Below are 13,288 nucleotides of genomic sequence, written 5' to 3'. Positions count from 1 at the left end.
GTGTTCAGGAAAAAGCAGTATTTTAAGTGGGTTTTTAAACTTTGACTTAGTAAAATTACTAAGTTAGCCGATTTATTCAGCAGCACCAATTTAAAAATCTGCACTATGATGATTTACTTGGAGGAGGTGGGAGACGATGAGAGATAGTCTATATAAACATAAGTAATTATTTGGGCATCATTCTGGTTTCCCTCACTTTAGAAAAATGCAAAGAAGTAGCAATAGTTAATAGACAGTACTTCAGGCTTATTAACTGTTCTCATAATACTTGTGTATTATGTTCCTCATAATACTTGTGTAACATACTTTACTCTTCTCATGTGAAAAGCAATGGCTGTTTTTATTTCAACATGTAATAATCAGATATATGCAGTGAAAGTGGCAGCACAAGTAAAAAAGCTTCCATACCTGGGTTATCCTTAAAATAATTCTAAAAGGTAGAAAAATATTTTGTAATTGTTTTCCCAGTTTAAGATAGCATGGGGAGAGCTTCAACAGTATACTAACCAACAGCACTCCCTATCTCAGTATTGGACACAATTCTGTAGTGCCCTCTGGTGTTTATATTCTCAACAGAATTAATTTTCTGTGGTTGAGATCTACCGGTTAAAGACCTTCTCCCCTGAAGTCCTGTTGGAAGGATGTAGTTCTGTGGTTTTTGTAAGCTTCCAAAATGTTTTCTGCTAAGCAATTTTTTCTGAACACAGAAAAGAAAGTCAAGAGCAGCTGTGACCTAAAATCCAAATGCAGAAAGGGGGCTGGCTGGTACTTTTTTTTAGTAATCTAAACAAACTGTTGACATACAGTAATGGTATCCTAATACAAAATGCCTATCCCTAGTTTTAGTTGTTCCCTTTTGTAAATGAAACATTAGACTGAGCTAAGTTTTAGCATGTGTTTTAATGGGATACTTCAATTAAACATTCATGAGAACACTAAATTATTAACAAATATTATCATTTTACCATCATATGCCAGTGTAGATAAAGGCAGCATTTGGGGGTTTAACAAGTTTGTGTAAACAACTTAAAGTAAGTTCTAGCATATATTTTGACATTATGAAAATTCAGTTTAAAAGTACATTTTTCATTATCACGATAATGAAAGGAGAAGGTTCTAGAAAGAAGAAAAGCAATGTCAGAGAATGCACGAGGGCATTTTCAAGTAAAAGGTCATTGACTGTGAAGCAAATAATGTGAAGGTAATAGCATAATACGATGTTTTGCACTTTCACTATTTTGCATTTCAACAATTTGAGTCATATTTACTAATCCTGAAAAGTTTGTGGCACAGTTAGGCCCATGTCTGCAACAACAGGCACTTACCTAGCTCAGTTACTTTACTCTTTTATGCCAGAGGTCAAAACAAGGCACAGCATGCAATCGTACGTACTTTTGTCCATTAAAAGAGCACTCTAGGCATCCGTAGACTGTCTCCCTTTTAGAACTTCCCATTCCACAAAGGACACAGGGACCTTTGGGGATGTTGTTATTAAGTAAATTAATGCGGATATGAGACCCTTCTCTGAGATAGCTTGTAGAGAGATCAGTCATGCTCGCAGCTTTTTCATAATAATCTGTAAAAAGGTCCTCCAAGTAAGCATCAGAGTTAGCAATGGTATCCACTACTCTTTTATCTGAAAACACACAAAAACCAGAAGCAATGATTTGTCATTACATTATCAACTGTTTACAAAACAACCTGTCAATCTGATTACAGAAGTAAGAACTGATTCATTAAACCATTCTAAACATGCCACGTTGTAGATTACTTCCCATCAAAAGCCCTGTGTGATGAAAATTTTTAATTTCACAAAAGACACTGACAAAAGCCAGAATTTTTTTGTATGACCTATATAATTATAATATTTTTAGAAATGCACCTAAAAGATAGGCATGAGGCAAGCTTTTGAAAAATTGGTGCCAAATCAAATCATAGCTGCATACTTTTCTGTTTAACCATTTTTATTTTTGCATTTATAGTTTTATTTTCTAAAAATTGTAAATTCACTTTTTTTCCTATTATTTACAAAAAAACCACCAATAGTTAAAAACTTTAGAAAATTTGGAGGACTCCATGTTGACCTCCTAGCTGATTCCTGAGCATCCAAACACCCCAGGAAGAAATCACTTTTGGAACTACCTACCTTTTTCTTCTCTCTTTGGGGATTGATTAGTTTAGATGGGATGACAAACTTTTAGGCAGCTACAGCTACTGAGATGTATCATACCCACTGAAGATTTATTCCCTTAGTGTGGACTGGAGCAGCACTGAAGGCTTGGTCCATAAAAGCCCTTTGATCAAGAATGGGATACAATGGAGCAAGGACACCTATACAGAGCAGCCTTTAGAAGGATGTGTTTACTGCTCAACATTTATCTGCACACTCAGATTTGCAGATTTCCAAAACACTTAGACCAAGGATAGGTATAGCATCTTGTTCTGAAGAAAATACAACTATATACAGTGATAATTCAGTTTTGTTGGATGTTGTGTTCATATCAGAATGAGAAAAGAGAACTGTGATGGTATCTTGCCCATGTCCCTGCCATGTGAATGTATAGCCTAAACAGTACAGTCAAATATTTAAATTAATATTGTTTGATATTTAAAGAGTTCGCCCTGAAATACTATTTATAGATTATAACTTGTATTGCATAACACGAGCTGTAAATGGCAAGGTCATGAAATAGGCTTAATGTTAACTGAAGTTAGTTGTATAATCACTCCATACCAGTTTATCATCAGCCATAATTTTTTTTAAGATCTTTGAGTTTTAATGAACAGCAATACCATAAATTTGTTACTTGTAAAAGAGTAAGATTCTCAAATATAAATTTTAATAACTTTACAATAATTTCAATATACAAGAAATTAAAAGGGGTACATTTTCCATCGAAATTTTCCACTTTAAACGTTCATCTTGCACACAAATTAAAGAAACAAAGATACACGCTTCGTGCATTAACTAAGACATTTGGATATAAATATCAAAAGTCATACTTCGATGAAACAGATTACTCTTTAACCTCCTTAATTTGGTCAGTGAAGATGATCCAGATTTCTCTTTTTCAAATCCTCCTTTTGAAACAGGAGTCACACAGAGTTCTGTAAAGATTAAAAATAAGGTTTTAGAAGAACAAAATATAAAAGCAATAATTGCACAACAGAGTTTAATATGCTTTGTAATCTATAAAGCTAACAGTGATTGAATTGAGCTTTGCTAATGTTTTTAATGGCTAGTACCACTTTTTAATACAAGTCTGCACACAGTAATAGCCCATAGAATCAAGTGACACAGATTCAATGGGAATTTTATAACGTTGGTGGCTTTCAACATACATCCTCGGAGTTTGTTTCAGTTATACACTATTTATGGCCATGTTAAGGGACTAAGACAGTCAATATATAAATGGGAGCCCTGCTTCTGAAGGAGCTGCACTTCTATGATCTCATTTGAAACTAAAAATGAAAAATAATAAGCAAGGCTTTGAGTTCTGTAGTCATCTCTTCCAACACCAAATCAACCACTAAAACTTTTTTTTTAAAATAAATATAAGTATCACCTAAGTTTCTATCCAGAACTTGAAAGAAAACCTTTAAAGAGAAATATAAGGATAATCAATTACAAGGAACTGAAAAAACATGTTTTAAACTTTCTCAATTGAGAAGTCTGTTGAATTATGCAAATACGAATATCAGCTTCATTGATTATTTCACTGATAATGACTTTAGGAAAAACACTGCATGTACCTACCATTGCATAAAGGTAAAATAAAATTAAAACACTTCCAAAGCTGAAATTAATGTTGAGCATTATGGAAGTGAATATAAAGGACTAACAGACTGTTTTATCTTTTTTACTTTCAACCCAGTAATTATGCCTGGTTTGGAGTATATTTAAAGTTTTTACAAAAGAGTGAAGGTATCTCACAGTTCAGTAAAAAGGCGCTTTACAATGCAGAGTACCTGTCATGGAAGTTTTATACTGTGTATGCCAAAGGATATGGAGCTATTTGCAACTTTCAAAACATAGTGCTGTACAGATCTGCAGAGATAGAGATTAATTCCCTAACCAGGTCTTTTATCTTGCTATTTACAGAAAGCCACAATGTTATAGAGAGTCAAGCAATTCCTGAAACAGTTGAGTGACTCTCACAGAGGTTCCTTTATTTAAGTACACATGAATCTGGTGGTTAAAGCTTTATCTACTCTAGTTGATGGGGAGTTTTGCATTTGATATTATCAAGTAGTAGATCAAATTCTAAAATGACTTTCTGGTTTATTACAAACAATGTTGATAACATTGATAATGTTGTAGGCTACATTTTAATTAGTACAAATAATGTAAATGCATAAGCGCTATCCTTTCCCCAAAAGGAGAAAAATCTTACAGGACCTCTGCAATTTTTTTTATTAGTTTCTAGTAATTCTGATTATTTCTTCCTAAATATCTTCAGATATCCATATGTGGTAATGATGTATCAGACTGAAATTAAAGACCCAACAGAAAAAAATGTTAGCTTAGTTTAGAATTTCTACACACTTAGGTATTTTTACTTGCCTATTTTATGCAAAACTGATCAGATGATCACATAAGCCTGTTCCTTACAGGCTAGAAATATACGGAAGTGATTTTTTGTTCCATGCAACTGTGGGATTTAAAAAAAATTACAAAATCATACTTAACTTTTTAAAAATGTTTCCGTAACAGACTATTTTCTAGCACCCGCCTTGTTTATCTTTTCAAGAATTGTTTCCCTTAGAAAGTCAGATTACTTATGTGCATAAAGTTAAAGCATGCCATTGTATGGGATTGGGGCTTATGTATATCAAGAGCAAGACAACTGTTTTCAAAACTCAGATCATTACAAACAATAGCACTAATGACAGTAATGCACATCACTTACCGAAATTACCATCCAAATGAATATAAAGTTCAAATACAGTAAAAGCAATAGTTGTATGCGCAGGAAAAACAATGGCTTTGTCCCGCCCTTTGTAATTCTGATCTTCAATAATGTGAAACTATAATTTAGAAAAGCATCAAATGAAAAAATAAACAAAATAATATCTTAACTGTATATCTTAAGAATTATAATGCCAGGAGGAAGCTTTGAAATTGAAGATCAAATTTCACAACTAAAGAATTTTATATTAACAACTTTGCATTTTAATGAAGTTTGATACAGAGATAGTAACTTAACTTGCATCACTCGTTGAAAATTATGTGAATGATTTATAAATACTAGTAATGGACAAACATCAGAAGATTTGTAGGTTCAATTACTCAAACACACTGAAGTGAGAGAGGGAGGAAGAACATAAGGCAGGGAGTAAGATGCTGACCTTTGAAATAATAACCTGAAGTTCCAGTGTGTTACAGAAGATTAATATAATAATGAAAGATAGGTTATACATTTACTGGAGATTCAAACTAAGAAGAGGTAAATTCCACATTTTTGCTGAGGCTTCACCCAAAGCAATGGCTCATTGTCTAGCCATCCTTTCATGCATTTCCCATCCCTCAGCCACATAAGCAATTCTGACAAAAGACCAACTTTTAATTCAGTTTACATCAGTGCAATAATATTGATTTACATCAGATTTTTTCTGCAATTAAATCCAACCAAAAAATTTATAAAAATGAGCTTTTTATCTTTGTTCATTTAAGTTACAGAACTTTGTCAAATATATTTACCCTCATTGTCTCTCCACGCATTCCAGTATGGACAGTTAATGAGCACTGCCTTGTAGTTCTAATACTTTCCATGACCACGCACAAAATTTCCATCCTACTTTTTCTTGATTGATGGACTAGACAATGATCAAAGTTTATTTTTCTAAGAGGGAGGCAGGAAGGAAATTCAGAGATTATTCGCAATTTACAAAGCAGCTAATAACAACTTTAAATCAGTAAATAAATCACCATAACTTCTGTCTCATAGCAGTAAAACAACTGACTGGGGAGGTCTCTGGAAACTTAATATTGATTTTCAGTGTTTGAGAACAGAAGCACTAAAAAATTCAAGGAAAGCCAGTAATGTACAAATGTTAGAGAGGATATGTGGGACATCCTGGAAAATTCCAAGTCTGTCCGTCTGACACTCTTCTTAGTGACAGTAAGGAACTGTCAACACACCCTAATTAATATTTTTTTTTAAGTCATATAATTAATGTCAGTCAGTAAGAATTTGTGGAAATAGACAGTAAAAGCAATAGCTGTAATGCTCTACGTTTGGGCTTCTATAAAGCTTATGATGATGCAATGTTTTGGTTAGAAGCCTAAATGATGCCTATACAAGCTGGCATATACCGAATGGATTAAAAACTGGTTAACTGATATGTGTCAACTATAAGTGAAAAAAACTGTATCACTTATAAACATGGAACAATCATGAAAAAAGTCTTTGTAGAAGAATTTCTACAGGCTTTGGCTCTTAGTTGTGTAACACTGAATGTTTTTATAAGGAGGCTAGGACCTCTTCCCCACCCCACCCCCAATTAGTCATGATAATGTTTAGAGGATACAAATAAACCAGGAACAGGTAGGTACAAAAGAGGTTACGGATACAAAATGACATGCATTGCTTGGTAAATAACTACAAGGAAACAATATATATTTGAAAATATCAAATGTCACATCATGGATAGTAAATAATTTACTGGGATGCAACACTGGGATTCACTGGGATGACATTGTGGCCGAGGGGTAATCTTTGAAATATAAACTAGAGAATTACACCTAGAATTAGTCACATCATATCTCTGTGTGTTTGGTATTTGTGCTAGCACTGCAGGAACACCAAGTTAGGTTTCCGTGTCCACAGCTCAACAAGGAAGTTGGAAAAATGGCGACTGCATTTAAAGAAGAGCCACAGAAGGTTATGAAAAATTCAAGTAGATAAACCTACTTTGCTTTTCAAAGAAAAGGCTGTATAATAACCTCATAAAACCTTCAAGTACTTACATTGGCAATAATACATATGGCTCTCTAGTTCATCAGACAAAGGCAAAGACATCCTATTTCTCAAACCTGAAGTTGGGTAATGTCATTTGAAGTAAATTTTAAATTTTCAATAGTATGGAATAACATAGATAGGACCTTGGATGGCCTCTTCCTCTCTGGATTTTTTTTTTTTTTTCCCTGAAAGATGCGCTGTAATTCAAACAAGAATTAATTCAGAAAAATTCTAGTCTGTGTTACACAGAAGGTCATGTATCTAATCCCAGTGATCCAGCCTGAGACTCTTGGAAAATATCAGATGGTGACTGCTATTGATTAGCTAAAAATAATCAAAACCTAACCATTTCAGAGGTTCAAACTAACTGTATAAAATACAAATATCAAACCAGAAAACAAAATATATAACCTTGTAGTAAGTTCTTTAAGTAATGTTGGTACTTCAACCTCATGTTTGGTCACTATGCCAAACGAAGCTTTAAAGGCAACAGAATCTGATCCAGCAACATCAAAACCAACATCATTCATTATCTGATTTCCTCTTCTACCATTAAGCGAAACATCTGATTTATCTTCATAGTTGAGCAACTGGTAAGATGAGACACCTGAGTAAAAGAAGATAACCGTTGTGTGATGAAAAGTCTGAACGCAGTATTTTTACACAGCAAGAAGAGAATTAAATTGGTAGACCACAGGGATTAGGCATCCAAATACATTTGAGAGTCTGGGTTTTACTCTTTTTTTTCTAATCCTTTGAAGCTTTTAGGATAAACTGACATTATGAAGTCACCTAGTATAAATCCTGTTTGTCTTTATTTTTAACCCCCAAAAAAGGTTCATATATTTTTCATAATTCTAAAAAGATTGCAATGCTTGTATTTGTCACATAAAAAAGGAAATTCAATTACAAAGTTCTTTGCATACATTAAAGGACAATACTTTCTGCACAAGACATCTAACCTTTACAGAAAAGACTAGTAAGGTTTTGTGAGACTTTTTAATGAGATTTTGCAACCTTTTTCTCAGACTTTTTAAATGAGATTTTTCAATTCTTTTCATTCAGGACAAGCCAGTTGACTTGTCCTGAATGTAGGACTAGTAGGATTAGTGAGATTCAAATTTTTTTTTTCATCATGTTTGCATCCTGGAATCACCCCTTTGTGGAGTCAACCAGTATTTCTGTCTTCTTGTGCTCATACTGGTTTGTCTTTTAATGCTATTGTTGTGCAATTAAAGTGATCAATACTTTTGTCAAAATGGACCCTTTTTCAAAAAAAACCAAAGCAATGAAACTGTTTTGAGAAAACATAGCATGTAGGCAAGAATTACACAGACTTTTCAAAGGAAGGTACAGGAAAATATAGGCAGTATAGTTCAATTTTGCACCTCCTAATTCTCATAGAATCGCCTCAAAAATTTCTGATATTGCACAGCAAAGGCAATTTAAACACAGTTAAGCTTTTTTAATACACAAAAAAGATTACAAATGTGGAAAAATCTTATAGAAATCCAATTACTTCAGTCAGATAGCTGTTGTCAAATGCTTCTGCCTGTGCAGAGCCCAATTCAACACCAGGGATTACTAGCATGGAACAACAGCAGAATTGAGGCCATTCTTACATACTTAAAAGCGAGTATACATAGAAAGGTAAACATTAAAAACAAATTTTAATTAGCAATTCATCAACATACATCAATACATCTATCAGGAATCTGCTGTGATTTCTGAAAAAACACAAGGCTTAACTGAATTTGTTTCATATTAGTTCAGAAAATACCAAGGCTTTCTAGTATAATTGACTTTTTTTATAGACTCTTTTTCCAGAAAGTCCTTTTTTCTTTTTTTTTCACCAGTTTGACTTGTACTTTTTTCTTAAATATTTATTACATGACTAAGGAAGACAAATTTTATTATCCATCTACTAAAGAACCATCATACTACTTGTACAGTTTAAACTATGTCTACTACCCTGTATTTACTAGAAAACATGCATTTTTCCACTTCGAAGAAAGACAGAAATCTTACCTGCAGAAATTTCTTTCTCCCCTTGAAGAATGTCTTTTAAAGTGAAAGGTGTTGCAGCAAATTTAGATTTTTTTGAGAGCAAACATTTTCTTTTCTTAATCACAAGGCTCAGAGGTTGGTATTTATCAGCTTCACTGAGGCTGGGCACTGGAACTAATCTTCCTCCATCACCAACCTGTTTAACAAAGTTTTTGGTTGCAGCAGCAAACATATTATGACGTTAGTAATGATAATAATAAAAAGCTCAAGTGTAACTTCCAGATGTCAAGCCCATATTCAATTCTTTTTACAATGTTCTTTCAAACAAATTAGCATGTTAAAAAAAAAAAAAAAGCTGTCAAACTGTTTTTTTAAATCAAGTTATATTTTGCTTGGAAAGAATCAACAGCATCTTAGCTGCCAAGCTTCTATGGTGTATTGCTCGAGGCTTCTCTCAAAGATCTTCAGCTAAGCTCTGTAATTCTGTATGATGAATAATGAATTACCAGTGTAAACTGATAGGGAAATGGTTGCCCTTTTCTTGGCAGTTTAATGCCACTGTTTGAAAACAAAATTTACGATCTTAGAAAGAGAAGACAGTAACTTCTGCAACCTTTAGCTTCCCATTCGGAGTTATTGATGTATTACTGTTTATTGGGTCCTTGCTGCAGCAGAATTCTAATGTTTTACCAACAATCAACAAAGCAGCCCAGGCGCGCTCCAGGAGACTGCCTGAATTACGCATTCGTGAAAGTTGGTAGGTCTGCTGAGACGGTATTGCCTTTCAACAGCAGTTGCATAACCTACTGTCATGGTTTAGTCCCAGCCGGCAACTCAGCACCACACAGCCGCTCGTTCACTCCCCCCAGGTGGGACGGGGGAGAGAATCGGAAGAGTAAAAGTGAGAAAACTCGTGGGTTGAGATAAAGACAGTTTAATAGGTAAAGCAAAAGCCGCACAAGGAAGCAAAGCAAAACAAGGAATTCATTCACTACTTCCCATCGGCAGGAAAGCAGGGCTCCATCACGCGGACCGGTTGCTTAGGTAGACAAATGCCATTACTCCCAATGTCCCCCCTTTCCTTCTTCTTCCCCCAGGTTTATATGCTGAGCATGACATCATATGGTATGGAATATCCCTTTGGTCAGTTGGGGTCAGCTGTTCCGGCTGTGTCCCCTCCCAACTTCCCGTGCACCCCCAGCCCACTCGCTGGTGGGGTGGTGTGAGGAGCAGAAAAGGCCTTGACTCTGTGTAAGCACTGCTCAGCAGTAACTAAAACACCCCTGCTTTATTAACACTGTTTCCAGCCCAAATCCAAAACACAGCCCCATACTAGCTGCTATGAAGAAAGTTAACTCTATCCCAGCCAAAACCAGCACACCTACCTGTGAAAGCTCAGCTGGGGAGTAAGTGGTGTGGAGGTCTTTGGAAACACCTGGGCTGAAGCATGAGATTAGAGATGTCCGGGCGCAGGGGGGAAACAGCGGTGGGCTTTCATTATATGTTAGTCTTCTCCTATGGGCTCAGCTGTCTGTGACCCAAGGACTAGTTTTGAGACAGGCCAGCTGCACGTATTTGGCTCAGACTAGTGAGAAATTCGCTAAATTGTGAGAATTATGCAAAATAATAAAAGTAAAATTGCAGACAGAAGTGAGATTATTGATACAGGATTAAGGAGCAGCTCAAGGATCCAAGAGGGAAAACACCAGTGTAAAAAGATACAAAATTGTAAAGGGAAAAAAGGGTCAGCAGACAGCACTGTGGAAGATCTATGAGGGAGGCAGGAGGAGCCAACCCATCCTCATGTTAACGATAACTTGATTTTCTTGCAAGAGTGGTGAGCATACTCTGCTAAACCTTGTAGCACATCTTCCAGAGACTCCTTTTGCAGTTACAGTAGGTAAAACATCAGCCACGGGCTTGTAAAGCTACACTTTAATATTAATATTATCCCTGGTTGCCAGGTAAAAGCTTTTGTTTGGTTGGCTTTTTTTCTGAAGTAGGGTTTTCATGGGAAAGCATTTTAAGGACTGTTTTTATAATATGATCACTTCTTTAATAATGTAACATGTTTCAATTTAGTTCTTTCCAATACTTCCATAACTATTTTTAAATGTTCAGAGTATCAGGAAGTCCAATAAAAAGGCAAAAAGAGGACTATATTACTTCAGCTATCTAAGATGAAAGGAAAGGCTGCCAGAGCTTTCTGCTTACTCTAGGAGGTGCTGAAAAATTGAAGCTGGTTATAGGTAGACTTTGAACTGAAATCATGTGAAATGCTGCAATTCAGTCTGACTAATTCATATTACACTGCACTAACAAAAAAAACCTGTACATATTTACCCAATCAAAATACATTAACAGAACTTAAAAGGTTTTAAAGGGATGGAAAAGCTAAGGAAATTCTTGAATTAAAATTGCCCATTCAGTCTTGATTGAGATTTATCCTGTAAATGTCTTATAACTGTTTGACAGGATACTATTTTTCTACAGGTTATTAAGCTTAGCTGGCACTGTTTATTCAACAGGTATTTGTATTTCTCTTGCTTAGTATGTGGTCATAGATCATACTCAATCTGATCCTCGCAATAATTCTGATAAACATATCAAATGAAACTATTTGTTATGTGGTACTCCTGTTACTCTAACACCCTATAATCCACCATAAATGCTGCAGCAGCTGTTTGTATCATCTTCATGCCACAGGTCAGAAAACAGGAGTGCAATTACATTAACATTGCCATGTTCAGAAAACATTCACTAATTTTGCACATCCAAGTGAAGAAACCTAAGATACCTCCCCCGCCCCTCCAGTACTAGGCATTTTTGTACCTGGCACCCGAGTGTACTTCCGAACTTTCAGCATTTCTCCAGCCCTGGCGCTCTCTCATTTTGGGCAACCAATAAATGAAAAACATGCTGTATATACGTTGTGCCTGAGTCAGCACCTGAAAAAAAAAAAATCTTGCCTTGTCTCGCCAAGTTGTGCAGGTGAAAATCCTTGCTCACATGCAGGTTCAAGGCTAGCCATGGAGAGTGACAGGGCTGTAACCTTCCGTAACCCTTAGCACAGAGCCACATAACAATAGTGACAAGGCATCCCATCTGCCCTCACTACGCAGGATCCTTCAGTGAAGAACAAAAGGACTTTTCTAGCCCGATCTTAGCCCACCTTTATACATTACTGGAATGAGGCCAGACTTGAACCCTCACCATGACCCAGGCACCTTTTAAAAAACCAAATGAAAAAGTATGACAAAAAAAATCCCCTCTCCGATTGCCTAGTATCCATCTACGATGACCTTTGTTCTTAAGTGAGCCCCCCTGAATCATATACAGACTTGTTGTTGGTGTCAGAGACAAAATTATTCCTCCAGTTTCCCCATTTTCTTGATCATGAGAACACACTTTCTTTGTGTTACCCCTTTTCTCTCTAATTATATACCCTCCGATCCCTGTAAATAAATAAATAAATAAAGATTCCTACTGGCAGAAGCCTCATTTGCTGATTCATCTGCAGAGCGGGTTCATCTATAGTTGGAAGGTGGAATTCTGTGCAGAAAAAAATATGAAGTGATGTAAAATATAATACTCTACTTCTATGGTTTTTTAATTGATTTTCCTGGCTCTATAACTCTAGCTTAACTCTGCTCTCTGCTCCAAACTACCAAACTCTGTTCCGCTTCTGTTTGAGTTGTACATCCCTGGCAGACTGAAGGTGTTTCTAAGTTTGCCTACGGACATCACAAGCCTCAACATGGGGAGCAGTTTCAAGGTAGCTTATTCAGCTCTGTGTTCTGCAGTTTCTTTGCTATAGAAAGCAATTAATGACCTGCTATGCCACCTGGACACTCACAAGTCTATGGGACCTGATGGCATCCACCCAAGAGTACCAAGGGAGCTGGCGGAGGAGTTTGCCAAGCCATTCTCCATCATTTATCAACAGTCCTGGTTAACAGGGGAGGTCCCAGCCAACTGGAGGCTTGCCAATGTGATGCCCATCTACAAGAAGGGCCGGAAGGAGGATCCGGGAACTACAGGCCTGTCAGCCTGACCTCGGTGCCGGGGAAGATTATGGAGAGGTTCATCTTGAGGGCGCTCACAGGGCACATGCAGGATAACCAAGGGATCAGGCCCAGCCAGCACGGGTTCATGAAAGGCAGGTCCTGCTTGACCAACCTGATCTCCTTCTATGACGAGGTGACCCACTTAGTGGATGAGGGAAAGGCTGTTGATATTGTTTACCTGGACTTCAGTAAAGCCTTTGACACTGTCTCCCACAGTATTCTCCTGGAGAAGCTGGCGACTCGTGGCTTAGA

At 36.3% G+C, this 13,288-nt stretch overlaps 1 protein-coding gene across 1 annotated transcript; it reads right to left on the bottom strand.

The window, feature by feature from the left end:
* Positions 1–1,334: 1,334 nt before the first annotated feature.
* Positions 1,335–9,201, bottom strand: PJVK (pejvakin). Its single transcript, XM_009814983.1, has 6 exons — positions 8,991–9,201; positions 7,374–7,569; positions 5,702–5,843; positions 4,911–5,028; positions 3,004–3,108; positions 1,335–1,636 (listed from the first exon to the last, which is right to left on the bottom strand). Exons 1-6 carry the CDS (start codon positions 9,199–9,201, stop codon positions 1,335–1,337), a joined length of 1,074 nt encoding a protein of 357 aa, XP_009813285.1.
* Between the last annotated feature and the right edge of the window lie 4,087 nt (positions 9,202–13,288).

This window comes from Gavia stellata, chromosome 8 (genome assembly GCF_030936135.1).
Source record: "Gavia stellata isolate bGavSte3 chromosome 8, bGavSte3.hap2, whole genome shotgun sequence".
Lineage (NCBI taxonomy): Eukaryota > Metazoa > Chordata > Aves > Gaviiformes > Gaviidae > Gavia > Gavia stellata.
The sequence above is the reverse complement of the archived record's forward strand: the minus strand, read 5'-3'. Positions and strand labels throughout refer to the sequence as shown.

What these genes read in the sequence shown, in the direction of transcription:
- PJVK (XM_009814983.1), bottom strand. Translation starts at nt 9,201, where the DNA reads ATGTTTGCTGCTGCAACCAAAAACTTTGTTAAACAGGTTGGTGATGGA. An exon ending in GGAGAAAGAAATTTCTGCAG is followed by an intron (nt 7,570 to 8,990) that starts GTAAGATTTCTG and finishes TCTTTTACTCAG; the next exon opens with GTGTCTCATCTTACCAGTTG. An exon ending in TCATTTGGATGGTAATTTCG is followed by an intron (nt 3,109 to 4,910) that starts GTAAGTGATGTG and finishes TAATCTTTACAG; the next exon opens with AACTCTGTGTGACTCCTGTT.